This window comes from Anser anser (genome assembly GCF_964211835.1).
Source record: "Anser anser genome assembly, chromosome: 7".
NCBI lineage: Eukaryota > Metazoa > Chordata > Aves > Anseriformes > Anatidae > Anser > Anser anser.
In genome coordinates, this window is record NC_139727.1 from 16,116,420 (window position 1) to 16,130,383 (window position 13,964).

Consider the following 13,964-nt stretch of genomic DNA (forward strand, 5'->3'; position numbering starts at 1 on the left):
AATACAAAATCAAATGGCCTGTGGAAGAGAGGAGTTGAAATTAGACTATCCAGTAGCCATCGTTCCTGACAGTAAACTGGAGGAAACAATTATTTAAATGGGTATCCTTTCACGTTAATAGTGGCCATCAGCTCTGCTCATACCATTTAAACATAAAAACCAGAAAGGTTTGTGTAATAGGTAATGGAAACAAAGTACAGAGAAACTTACTAGGGGGAGAGAAGAACAATACCAACTGTATAGTTTTAGGTAAGCAGTGAGTAAAGAGAGTTCTGCTACAGCTACCTTAAGCATGTCAGATACTGCTGTTAAATTTTCTACTAATACAGGAATAAAATACTAGCTTATGTCTACTGGAAAGGAAAAAAAATATTGATAAATGGTATCTGTAATGTACTCAATTTACTGATGAGGACAAGAGTTTAAAGCATTGGTTTTGCTTTTTAAATACTAAAAAGAATATGGAGAATGTGCAATTAGATGAGATAAGCATTGTATATTCAGTCAGGTTTTAGGCCATGTGAGGCTAACACTCTTTGGAGTAGACTGGGGGGATTTTGAAGGAGTCACAAGGCTGACTATTGGGTATTGTCCATTGTTCGTGATCTTCCTTTGAAAGAGACTTTGACCATCATTTCAAAGCCATTACTGTATCCCCAGCTGGAAAGCCCGTAAACCTTGAGAGACTCCTCTAACCTGCCATGTCTGCATCGTATGGAGAGCTGGAAATTGCAAAGTGCTAAGACAGGACTATCTTCTGTTTTTACCTAGCAGCAGAGATGATGGTGAGGAGGACCTTTATGGTGCTGAAGACAGCTTAGGTCTGCTTGGTAGAGCAGGCATACGTGATGACTTGGCTAGATACCTAATTGTGCCAAGTGTTTTGTAGAAACACTATATATTAAATAGGGTGCATTTGTCACACACCTCTTGTCAATACCACGCAGCACAACTGTTAATTTTTACATTTGTGCTAATGCTGAGAGCCATTGAAATCTTAAATTGTTACAAAATACATATTAAAGATGAAAAAAATGCATCTTTATATAGTTTCATCATAAAGCCCATTATTCTGGACAAATAAACTTTAGAGATGGAAATGTTATTTTTTCTCTCTGTAAATACTGGCAATTCCTCTTGGCCTGTATTGGATAGAAGCAGAGACGAACCACCAGCCCGGAGCCAGTCTCTCGGCTGGCTGCAGCACAGTAGTACTGCAGCCAGCAGATCCCAGTGGGGCTGCACTCTGTTTGAACAGGAGGTAGTAGCCCCGGGACGGGATGCCACTTTATCTGAACCATTACTGATTTCCTTCTACCCATATATTTGAATTTACTTCTGTTTCTTAACATCTGTAATATTTTCCTCCTAATCAAAACATCGACCCTGACTTTTGTTCAGTATTAATTTCAGAGGAATGTGCACCTCTGTACGTTTCCAGAACACACAGAGTTTTGTATCTCTCTAACATGGATATACCCTATATAGAAAATGCTGATTTCAACTTAATGCTGTTAAATACAATTTCAGTGTAGGCTTTTTTCTTAATTAAATGGAATGCTTTGAGTTTGTTTTCATAAAAAGGTCCTTAAAAGAATGTATGCAGTTTCCTTACGTCACCCCTCAGTTTCAGTATTTGTATGCTAAATGTATTGTGTCTGTAGTTTATCCCACTTTGCTTTTTTTTCCTCATTCCTGAAAGCATGTTGAAAGAATGTTTTTTAATCCATCACTATTACTAAATTAATAGAAGAGAGAATAGTTCTTCTATATTTGGTAAAGCAGTTAGACATTCTGTGTATTTATGGAACAAAGAAACAACACTGACAGAGACGGTCCTCTGTGAGAATATGGAAGAACTCTGTGTTGTACTAGTTTGCCAGCAAACAGATGTAAAGCAGTTTTAAGGCATGATGCAAAGTCCATCAAAGTCAACGGAATTATCTCCCATTACTCTTACGGACTCTGGATGAAACTTACTTGTGACCAGAACTAGTCATTTGAGAAGAGAGCAGTTTTGTTCTACAAATGAGCACAACTGCAGTGTGCCAGGACTAGAAATTGGGAGCTGACATAAGCTGAACAAGTAATCCCCCAAAAGACTTGAAATATCTAGTGTTTGCCAATTAGGTGCAAGACAGAGCAAGTCACATGTAGCAGTGTGAATCTACCTGGAGTATGTTGCCAGATACTTTTTTTAATTCTGAGCAGTTACTTGCTAATGCACAAATTGTACTTTCTGCAAGGGACAGGATCTGTAAACACGCGTTTTCCTTCTGTCATAATTTGGGGTAAGGTGATAAAGAATTTTGGTTGTTTCACAGGCTTAATTTCAGACAGACTAAATTTTGGCAGTTACCTAAAAATCTTTTACGCAGTGCTTCCTGCTGGACTGTGCAGTCAGGCAGCTGCTGGGAAGCACTTGTGTAGAACTGGGCTGTCTGAACCGGAACTGAATGCTTATTTGATCTGCTTTTTCATCCCTCCGTGAAATACCTTTCTGTTTTATATACCAGCAGTCTGACGGGAAAAGATTAAGGCAGTAATTCAGCAAGGTAATTATGTATGTAGTTTGTCATACAGATACTCCTAGAAAGTTAAAAATTACCATGTTGAATAATCTGTAGTCATCATTTATATCTTTCATATTAGAAAGCACGTATGAAAATACCATAAAAGGTATGTTTTATTAACTGAGGAAAAGTAACTTACACTTTGGTGTACATTTTTTTTTAGGGAACAAAACAGATGCTTTAAAACCTGGAATAAAAATGGAGACTTCCGACCACCTCTATGCCATGAAACATACTTCAAACACTACTAAAAATTGCTCCTTATTAAAACAGTATACGGCTTCCCCCCCTTTCAAGGTGGATAGTTTACATCCTTATTCATCGTTAGCACATAAGCCTGGCCTAACAGCAGTGACTAATATTCAACAAGATTTTTCAGTTCCCTACGGGTATTTTGAATGCAGTAGTAAGCAACCTCACGTGACACCTTATATTAATTGTAAGAACTTTGATGTGTCGGTCAAAGATTATACTGGAATTTTGCTGAATGATAAGATGAATGGTGTGCCACCAATTCTTCCAGAGGTCACTGCTCCAGGCCCCCCAGCCCATAAAGACCCCCTGCCCAGTATACTTGAACATCAGCCAGACAAGCAGAATTGTCAGCCTCAGTTAGACAATTCTCCTTCTTCGCAGATGATCAGCTCTTGCGATTTGTCAGTACCGCAGAGCTCTCCAGCAAGGGACGCAGTTGGAAACGAAGCTGACTGTTCCCACGGGTGCCCAATGGAGAAGGGTGGCTCCCTTCAAGAACAGATGTGTGATTTTGACTGTGCTGACGAAAAGCAAAACACTGCACTGGGACAACCAACTGATTCTGAAGAAAAAGCTGAGGAACTGTGGTCAGACAGCGAGCACAATTTTTTGGATGATGACATTGGCGGTGTTGCTGTGGCACCTTCTCATGGTTCTATCTTAATTGAATGTGCAAGACGTGAACTCCATGCTACCACACCTATTAAAAAACCCAACCGCAATCATCCCACACGGATTTCCTTAGTTTTCTACCAACACAAAAATTTAAATGAGCCAAAACATGGGTTAGCCATGTGGGAAGCAAAGATGGCTGAGAGGGCAAAAGAAAAAGAAAAAGAAGCAGAACGATTAGGAACAGAGAATACTGAACTGAACTCTAGCAGCAGGAAAACAAAGCAAACAAGTGAAAACAGAGAGATTTTTTACGAAGACAATGAGTTCAACCAAATTCCATCACGCAGAGCATTAACAGTAACTAAAGATAACGTAATAACAGTATCTTCTTATGCCCTTACACGAGTTGCAGGGCCTTACAACCATTGGGCATAGGTTTTAGTATCGAATGCCTCCTCTTGGTGCAGCATTACACAGTGTTTCTTTAAGGTGCTGTTAAAGAACAAGTCTCGTGTCGTTTACTATTTGCTCATCTCAACCATTTTAAGGCTGAGGTAAAAAAAAAAATGTGGGGGGATTTCTTCTTAAACTGTGACTTTAACATTTGGTGGTGCTCAAGCACATTTTAAGCAAAAAAAAAAAAAGTTGTATAGTTTTAATACATTCTAAAAAAGATTTTGTTTAGGTTATTAACCTTGATTGAAATCATTCAGTTTATTACCTTTAGGAATTTATATTTTGGTGCTTTAAATCAAGTCTGTTTACTACAGAAATCATTTATAGGGATTTTAACAGGTTCACATTTTATGGTGTTAAATCAAGTTATTACAGTAGTAGCTCTACACAGCTCTTGGTGCTTAACCACATCAAACAGTTAAAATAAATAAGCTGAATTATTACTTCATGGTGCCATTGCTTTAACAACTTCCAACCATTGCTATATAGTCCAAATTACAGATAAATCGTTTAGAAAACCAATGATTTTTTTTTTCTCTAGATTTGTCATTATGTATGAAATGAAGTTATTGGCAATGATGGCTGGAAGTTGTTTTTAAGCTGTAAATATATATTTTAAAAGCACTTTCTATTTTTAAAATTAACTTGAAATAGTATAGTATAAGGATCATATTGTCTAAGGTTTGTGCATACTCTACAGAAGAAATCATTTTATTCTTGCTGTGTAGAGTTCCATATTGTTACAGCTGCAGTATGTATGCTAATAGCATGTGATTGTTTTTAGACTTGCCCTTTTTCATGGAAGATTTTGTTACATATAAACAACAGTTATGAAATATGGAAACATTTTATTATTTGAAAGAAAGTGTACAAACATGAAATTAGGAGACATCAATATGTGCGTTGCTATTGGGGAGTTAAGATTTTTATTTTTATTTTTTAAAGGCAGCATATGTTATGATTTCTTTGAGCAATAAGTGCATAAGTCTCATTCGTTTGGAGCATTATAAGTTAACATGACAACCAAATGTTCCTAATGCCTCAGGGGTAGGATTGTTTTGGGATAAAAAATACCCCCTAGAGTTGCCTTATTCTATTCTGAAACAAAAAATATTAATTTGAGGAAAATACAAAGGAAGTGTTGGAAAAGAATGAAATTTCTAATATTTAACAGCAAATTTTTCCTTAAGAAGAACCCATCTATAAAGTTCACCAGCTTTCTAAGTTCAGTTTTTTTTACAAAAATGCATGGTAAATTTTTAACTGATTTCTACGTTTCATGTAGAAAGGGTTGTATTCTTCCTTCCAAACATATGAAATTTATGTTCTCCATTTTTGTTGAAAAAGTGACATATCATGAAATGAGTATTCGCTGGACCAGAGGAAAAACAGACACTCCATTGCTTTTAAATGCTGTAGCATCCCACTCTTCTTTCTGATTCTCCTCTCCTATGTATTTCCTTTTTAACCTTATTTATTTAAACAAATTACCAAATGACAACGTTAGCTAAGGACTGACCTCATCCTGCAACTTCCTCCATGAGAACAGTTCTGCGTAGCCATACCTGCCCAGTCAGAGCTAGGAGCACCGCTCAAGCCAGGACTCCTGTCGTGACTGAGAGCTGCAGGATCAGGCCCCAGAGACGAAGCTGTACCTTAATTCTGCCTCGGAGTCCTCCCCAGCTGGGTAATCCATAGGCATAACGAGGTTAGATTTTTCCAGTGTGAAAATATACTAATAATATACTTGATAATATAATAATGTAGTGGTGCTGTAACAGAGGAATATGAATTATCTAGATCTGCTTTATTTAAAACCTAGACAAGGTGCTTTTTCCTTGAAAAGTTGAACTGTAAATGCTCTATCTACAGTTTTGGTACGAAAAGTACATAAATTGTATTTTTAACACATAGTGCCAGTTAGGACGTTGGTGCTACAAATACTTCAATACGGCCGTTGATCAATGAGACTGTTCTCCTGTACAAATGGATACACACCTAGTGTTTGCGGGAGCAAGGTCTGAAATAGCAATCACTATGTAATGACCTTGGGTTCAATTCCACAGATTCCTGTCAAAATTAACAAAATTTTGATGGCAGAGGATGGCCGAATTGAACCCATTCTTTGTATCTTACCTATTTTAAGTAAAATTTGTAAAAACCGGGTATGCTGCAAATCTTAGTTCAAAGCTTAATATTAGTTCAAATAGAGGATATGAAGGGATTGTAAATAATAATAAAACAAAAACAATATTATGCCATCATTTTGTACCAGCAGTTTTATGCTTCTTGACTACGTAATATACAGTATACATCAAATCATTATGGTATTTTGTGTGCCTTAGATTTCCATTTTGAAACTTGTATATTTTTGGTGAGCCTAAGACTAGTAAGAACTCCAGCTGTCCATACAGTAAGTAGTACTGTACGTTCTCTAGCTATTCCATTCATGTATTTGCTATCTGAAAACCCTTGTCCAACACCACGATCGATCATTTGCAGAAAAGATGAGTTTGTTTCACTGACAGTGCTGATAGCTTTGGGTTGTGTAATACAAATTGAAAATATCATTCAGCACTCCCATGTGAGTAACAAGTTTTCTACGCAAAGTAATGTTAGAGCCATCTCTACCTTTAGAAATGTTCAGATCGGTACAGTGGATCAGTTTCACTTGAATCTTCCCCTGTAAATGTCCAGATTTTACTTCTGTGTGGTTAGAAACTTCAAGGTGAAAATGTTCTATTTAAAAACCAGCAGCTTCCCTCAAAGAAGTGAGAAACTAAAAGGTGGATCTGAAAGGATACCTCCAAACATAGCCCCTGGCAAGTCACTGCTCCAGTGACTGCACCAGTAGACTTTCAGCAAGTCCAGGTCTACCTTATTTGAAAAGGCAATTTTAAGAGAAAAGTTTTATCTTAACATAAGAGTAATGCTATTAACTGATAGGTGCTAAAGCTCAGAGTTACTACTTTATTAAGATTACTTATATGAGAAAATATATCGTCTATACAATAGGTGCTCTTTCCTTGGCTGTTCATAACATAACTACTTTCTCAGTGTGTACCTAACAGGCAGGTAAGCTGGCCGCTTCTGGTTACTGCTGTGGCACGCGGCAGGTTGTGATTTGGGAAGCTAATATTTTCTATTGCTGTACTGCGGTAAAGAAAATACAACCTTTTACTGTTTTTACAACTGTGTGCTATTTATGGTAACATTTCAGAATATTTATCAGTCTTGTACACAAATTATGTGGTTTTTTTTGAGTAAGGCTATCATTTTATAACAGTAGTTGTCTCTTAAGATTTGTACATCTGTGGGTGTATTGCTTTCCTTTGCAGCCCACACCACCACTTGCATAGTTTGCTTTTATCCCTTAACAAAGGCCTTCAGGGATGGCCAGATCAGGAACTGGATCCAAAGTTAAGGTAGCTGGCTAGGTCAGACCCACACATTTTATTTGGTTTCCAACAGCTGGCATTGTACTCAGTGGAAAAAAAAAACAAAATGGATTCAGGTATGGGCTGGTGGTGGGATGTGGTGGTCTTTTGATCAGTTTTCCCAGTTCTCTAGCAAAAACTGTCATGACCCAACACGGGACACCTTTGATTTTCCAGAAGAGATGTCTCTCACCCCTTTCTCCACTGGGTCCGGCACCACCGCTCCTCCTTCACGGTGAAGGAAGGAAAATGTAGCGCCTTCTGCAGGAGCCAGTTCTGTGAGTCCCTGAGTCCCCCTTGGAGTTACTGCAGCTGTGCCCAATTACATACTGAATTTTACTCATAGAATTTCTCCATGTTACTGTTTCTAACAGGCTATCTTGTATTACAGAAAGTAGCAAAAATTGTTTCTATAAATATTTTAGTCACAAGATCCAAAAAGCTTTGAAAGAACTTACAAATACTTGTGACCTTCTAGCTCTAACAGTTGTATGCAGTTCTGGTTTTTGTAAGAACTTTCTAAGCTAACTCTTTTACTTAGGAATAACTGCTGTTAAAAGTCTTTATCTTACCTGACAGCACCTCTCTACACTTATAACAGGAAATAATCGTAGTATCTTAAGCAACGCTTCATTGTAAGCATGGGTAAATGACACATTCGTTAATACTGAAGATTATTTGTAACGTACAACCATTTGTGTTTTTTTTTAAGATGTTTTTAATATCATTGCAGTATTACACTAAATTTGGTGGGTTAAATTTGGGTCCTGTTTACATTGCTGCAGCCCTGTTGACTGCAATGTGCTCATTTATCAAGCTTTTATGCAACTTTCATATTTAACTGGATGGATATGGATACAGTTGACCAAAGCCCATGCTGACTCAGACCCTTGCAACAATACCACAATTAATAGTCTTGCAAGGACATACACAGAAAGATTTGGGATCAATGTACTTTTGATTAAGTGCAGAGGTTTTATTGTTTGTAGCACAAGAAGTGATTAGTGGTGTGTAGAGAGACATAATACCTTCACGTCAAGTTTCAGGCATACAAGCAGGTCTCCTTCAGACCTGATTCAGGCTTATGTTGGCAAGGTTTTTTTGTGATTTTTTTTCTTAATTGATAGGTTGTCCAATGACAAATTTTAATTGAAACATGCTAACAAACTGCATCTTCATGACTTTATATTTAAAATGTAAGGTTGAATCTCGCCCTTTCACTTCCTATGAAATTTCTCTCTGTGAAATTAGCTCATTTATCAATCAGTCATCAGCTTTATAATTTATAACTATATGATTATGCCCTTTTTTTTCCCATGGAAATCCTGTAACTTTTAGTTCATAGAAGTTCATAGAATCATTAAGGTTGTAAAAGACCTTTAAGATCATCTGGTCCAACCATCCCCCTACCACCAGTATCACCCACTAAACCATGTCCCTAAGCACCAGGTCCAACCTTTCCTTGAACACTCCCAGGGATGGTGACACCACCACTTCCTGAGCAACCTGTTCCAATGCCTGACTACTCTTTCTGAGAAGAAATGTCTCCTTATTTCTAACCTATAGGAAATAACCATATCCTCAGATATTACAAAAAGCTAAATTACATGTCTACTTCACACTTTCTGTACCTAAGAGCAGTTGTATACAAAGTAAGGTCTTTGTGACGTATCTTCCATAAAATTGTTGGTGTTGTGTTTCTCATGTGTGAAAAGCATCTGTCCAGCCGTGCCTCACGAAACTTTCTGTCATCTGATCTTAAATAATTAGTTAGAGACAAGGAACAGTCCAATCACATGTAGAAATACAGTCTGGCTTTCTTACTTTCATCAGGTGGTGATCTGACTTTCAGGAGAAAGTGCAGAGAAATATCTTTGTGTAAAATTAAATTGCAGAGAAAGTTTCCATTGATGATTATGACACCACAGTGTCATAATGCACTGCAATGTCTGCGTTACAGCATTGTTTCGAACCAGTAAGGATGTGCCATTGTGTCACACAGCTGTGGATACACGTACAAATTCAGCTGTTTCCACAGTTCCTCCGGGGACAGTAATCTTTCCCTTGTTCTCTGCCTAAGTATATTGGCTTTTTTAAGGAACAACAAAACAAACAAAGAAGAGGGTGAGAGTTGGTCACTCTCTTGTAGACAGTCACAGGCAAAGCTGTGAAAGGTACAATGGACTTCAGAAACAGCCTTCTCATGTACACGTGTTGTGGTTGCTAGGGTGCTTCTTTATACTGACACTTTTTGGTGTATGTAATTTTAAATACAAAAACTTTTTAAAGTCCATGATACATTTTTGTCCTTCTTTAATTAGATAGAGTGGCCAGTGTCAAAAGTCCTGAGGATGTGGCTACTCAGTAGAACAGTACAGAAACTGGCTCTAGTTTCTTCTGGACTTCCCTGATACTTAGTTTTCACAAGCTGTGTAAATGGTGCTTCAGTATGTTGCTGCAAAAAATGTAGAGATTTATACTTGAGTTTTTTTTCAGAGAGCAAGGATTTCTAATCATAGTACCTGATCAGGCAGGCACCAGTATGCATATAGGTCACTTATTTTTTCTAAAGTGTTTGAAAATTGATTTAATAGTTATTTTATTATTGCCCTGTTAAAACATTTTTGGTCATGTCAAAAAAGAGGAGTGAGCTAAATTTTTTGCTTAATATTGTCCTTTACATACTTGCTTCCTAAATTAAGCCAACTTAATTCTCAACATGCTGCTGTGTTATCTCTCTGAAGAACGTTAGATTTGACTAGTGTCGATGAGTAGGTGTTGCTTTCTGCTCTATACAGATGACACCAAATACTACAGGCAGCTTTCTCATTCCTTAGTCTCCTTGTGGATCATCTGTTGTAGTTAGCTGTTTTCACACTCGGCACTAGATCGCATTCTCACCTGCTGCTGAATGCTTTAAACACTTAAAACTGCTCCAGAAGTTCTTCCTGTCTCTCTGCAGATCTACTTCAGTGCTCAGCAGTAGGAGTAGAGATGTCAGCCTGCTCGTGAACACGCCCCACAGCTGTCGCTACTTTCTATGTAGATCAGCCAGTCTTCATCATCTCAGGAATATCACATGAATTTATTCTCTTTGTGACTGTCCCAAAATCTGTTTCTTTGTCACCTCTTATTCTATATAAGGCAGTTCTCATTTTTTCATTCTTTCTTTCTCTCTTTTTTTTTTTTTAATTCATGTTCTCTCATATGGAACCCATAATATTGGATATTTTTTCATTTCAAGAAAGAAGGACATTTCATTATCTTTCTTCATCAGTATTTTCTTACTTTTTTAAATATTTTTTTCCAGTTAACTCTCAGATCTCTTGCTGTAGTTGTTACACTCTGTTCTTGTGTCTGCAAGTAGCTAAACAAAAGACCCTTTGCTCACAGTTGAAGACTCCTGTTGCTAGCATCTCTGTGGAGTGCCTTCTTTTCTTTTGAGTTACTCTACCAGCTCTGCTCAGATTTTGACATGACAGATGCTGCAGACCCTGCATAATTACAAGAGCAGGAGTATTTCTTTACATCTTCTGGTTATATTCCCGTGCAGAGATCAGTTCTCGTCCTTGTGAGAAACCTTAGTTTTGTGTAAGTTCATGCCTTAACTGACAGGACTGCTTGGAAAAAAAGAGAGGAACAATGGATTTTTTGGGTTCTTCCTCTGTAGCAGCAAGTGGAACTGATTGAGCTTGAGCAGAAAATAATAGTAATTGCCTTTTATAAAAGGGTACAGGAGCGTTGGCATTGTTTTTTCTCTTTCTGAGATGCAAAGACTTTAGGATCCTTTTTCCAATCCAGTTCCCCAGTTCACCCCAACATTGTTTACAGTGCTTAACCACATACTTGTAACTTCAGCTTTTAAAGATATAAGATGCTTCTTGATGCTGTATCCTGAATTCTTCTACAACAGCAACTTCTCTTTTCTACTGGACCATTATATATGCCATTTTCCACACGTAGTTATATTAAAATGCTAGAATCTTCCAACAGTGTACTTGCAGTGAATGCAAGACTGGGGTGCTAAATAACTTACGTGAAGGTGACTTGCTCTGTTTGGTGTGACAGTGCTGTTTTTAACACTTTGCACACCCTACCAGCTTTCCTCATAAAATGAGAGGACACAGGTTGTAGACCTCAAAAAACTACATGTGTAAGAAGGAGGAGAGATTTGTCAGCTAACCTACAGAGAGTTACCAGTTACAGCAGATGAACTGTATTCCAAAGAAGTGCTGTTGCAGTGGAGCAAGGGAACTGCTAGTTTGATGTTCGGTATTGCAGTTGTTGCTACAGAACATTTTAATGCTGTTGTGGAAAGTTTTGTGATCTGATCAATATTTTACATGTATGTCTGTATTTTTATTATATTGTAATGGAAAAGGGTCTAGGGTTTGGGAATCTTCTTAAAGTAAGAATGAAGGCCCTGATTCTCATTTATACTGATGTCCTTTGCATCCCATTAGAAGGATAAAGGGGCTGTGAATGGATGCCCACTGAGCTTACATCGTTCGGAGCATCCCATTATACTGATAACGGTATGAAAGATCATTAGTATAAATTACAATTCTTACCAAAGGACTGATGTGTACAACGATAACCCTATTTTGCGCATACTGGCCAGTAACACCTAGATTGTTCTTAGCTTAGAAATACAGATTGAAGAGAAATTCCTCCACCTTGTTTTGTAACTGGCTTTTTAAGTATTCATTTCTATTGGCTGTCCTTTTCCCAACCTTGTCTACAAGGAGAATGCGGTAGATTTGTACCTCAAGATAATGACCTGGCCAGAAATCTCATGGAGTTGTCAGTAACGCTGTTTCTAAACGTAGGTAGTTTTTCTTAAAATATTTCCTTGCTTTTATCATTACTTGAACCCTTTTACTTGATTGCATAAAATGGGGTTGTGAGAATCTACTGAACTCCATTCAGTGTTGCCACACTGAGGTAGATCTTGAGAGACGAAGCTAAAAACCAACATTTTCTGACTGCCCTGACCGTGGTGATACTCAGCAGTGAAACTGCTGGCACTGCCCTGCATGCTTGAGTCATGCAAAGCTTCCCTCGCTGCCTATGGAAGCTTTTTGTAAACATCAAGTGCCGCCCCCCATACCCTCACAACATTGCAGTTAAATGTTTGTCTTTCAAAAAGATTTGAGGAAAAAATTGTTGTATTTTCATTCTTAAATTTCTGAAGTGCAATGATACTGCAGAACCTAAGGAGAACTGGTTTCATACAAACTTTGTGAATGCCAGACTGTAATCCATGCAACGCAAAAGGCAGTGTCTAAACTTCATGAATCTCTTGTCCTCAAAATTAAAAATAGCTGAAGGCAAGAAAAGCAAATCCAATATACCAATACAACTAAAAGAAATCCAGTTCTAACCAACACAAAAACTTAAGACATTTCAGTCTTTAACAATTAATTATTCTAAAATAATTTGCTCAGTTTAAAAGAGACAGCTCCTCATAATGTGACAGTATTGTACCAGGTCATAAATGCTATTCAAAATTTGCTATTGTAAAAACATAAAATTTTAAGGACATGCTGTACTAAAATGATACGGCTAATGAATTCTTTCCTACTTTAAAAAAAGATAGACAGTATGCCAAAAAAAGGCTATTTTCTTTCTTTGCTTCTCTTTCTTCCTATCTCTTTCCTTGTTTATCTTTCTTTCTTTGGGATGCATTTGATATTTATTTTTCAACTTTGAGGTTTTGGATTATTTCCAGTTACCAACCTACTGTATTTAGATCTGAAACATAACTTTAAAAAAAAAAAAACAAAAGATGATGTACAGGGAGAAAAAAATCAGAAAGAAAAAGCACTTCATTATGTCACAGTATTTACAGGAGAAAGTATAAAAATTACTTCTTTTCTCAAAAAATATTTGGGGCCTGATTCTTTCCTAGTATAACTGAGCATAGCTTCATGAGATTGGTGGAGCTATGAGGAGTTGGACTAGCTGAGAAACTGAACCTTAAAATCTTCTTTGCAGACAAGGGAACCCTTACCAGCAGTACTTGAAGACTTGTGAGTTGTGACTGCATGTTACTTGAAAGATCTAATTAAGCTATGTTTTTTGGTGCAAGCAGTTGTTGTACATGATTTCATGTTTATGTAGCAAGATGCATTGAAATGTTGATACTAGTATTGAAACATACATGTAAAAATTGTTGTTGTGGAAATTGTCTGTTCTGTTCTATTTTTCTTGTGTGTCTCATCTGTTTAGAACGTAAACTTTCATTTTTTTATTGTCCTAACTGAATAAGGCTAAATGAATACTGTAATTGAAAATATATTTTAAATCTTGTCATGAGTTTTTAAAAAGACTATTACAAATTGTATCATTCCTGATTACACAGAACTTTGTGGGTGGTTTTAAATAAATTTTATACTTCTATTTTGCACTTAGTCGTCTAATTTTTCTTTCCTGCATTTTTCATGTGAATCTTCTTGTTAAATGGTTTCGGGGGGAAAAAAGAAGTTGTTTTTCCAATACATACCCAGACAAACTCATACTGAGGTAACTAAAGATTGAAAATTAAGGCCTGAAGAGCCTATACGATAAAACTTAAAGCAAAGTTAAGGCCCCCCTTCATAATACAGCATATAACATTACATAAATG

General features: G+C 37.1%; 1 protein-coding gene and 1 long non-coding RNA gene across 7 annotated transcripts in view; one reads left to right on the forward strand and one right to left on the reverse strand.

The window, feature by feature from the left end:
- TET1 (tet methylcytosine dioxygenase 1) overlaps positions 1–13,745 on the forward strand; it is a 76,560-nt gene extending 62,815 nt beyond the window's left edge. For 3 of the 6 annotated variants that reach the window (XM_083845397.1, XM_083845396.1, XM_083845398.1), the window contains one exon: positions 2,737–13,745. In XM_083845397.1, the coding sequence (XP_083701523.1) occupies positions 2,737–3,878 (1,142 nt within the window). In that variant the 3' untranslated portion in view covers positions 3,879–13,745. Of the gene's footprint in view, positions 1–660; positions 786–2,736 lie in introns of those variants that run through there. The other 3 variants (XR_014587168.1, XM_083845399.1, XM_083845400.1) reach the window with 3 other exon arrangements.
- The window catches only part of LOC310903002, a 32,085-nt gene that overhangs the window by 10,346 nt on the left and 7,775 nt on the right, over positions 1–13,964 (reverse strand). The window lies entirely within an intron of this gene.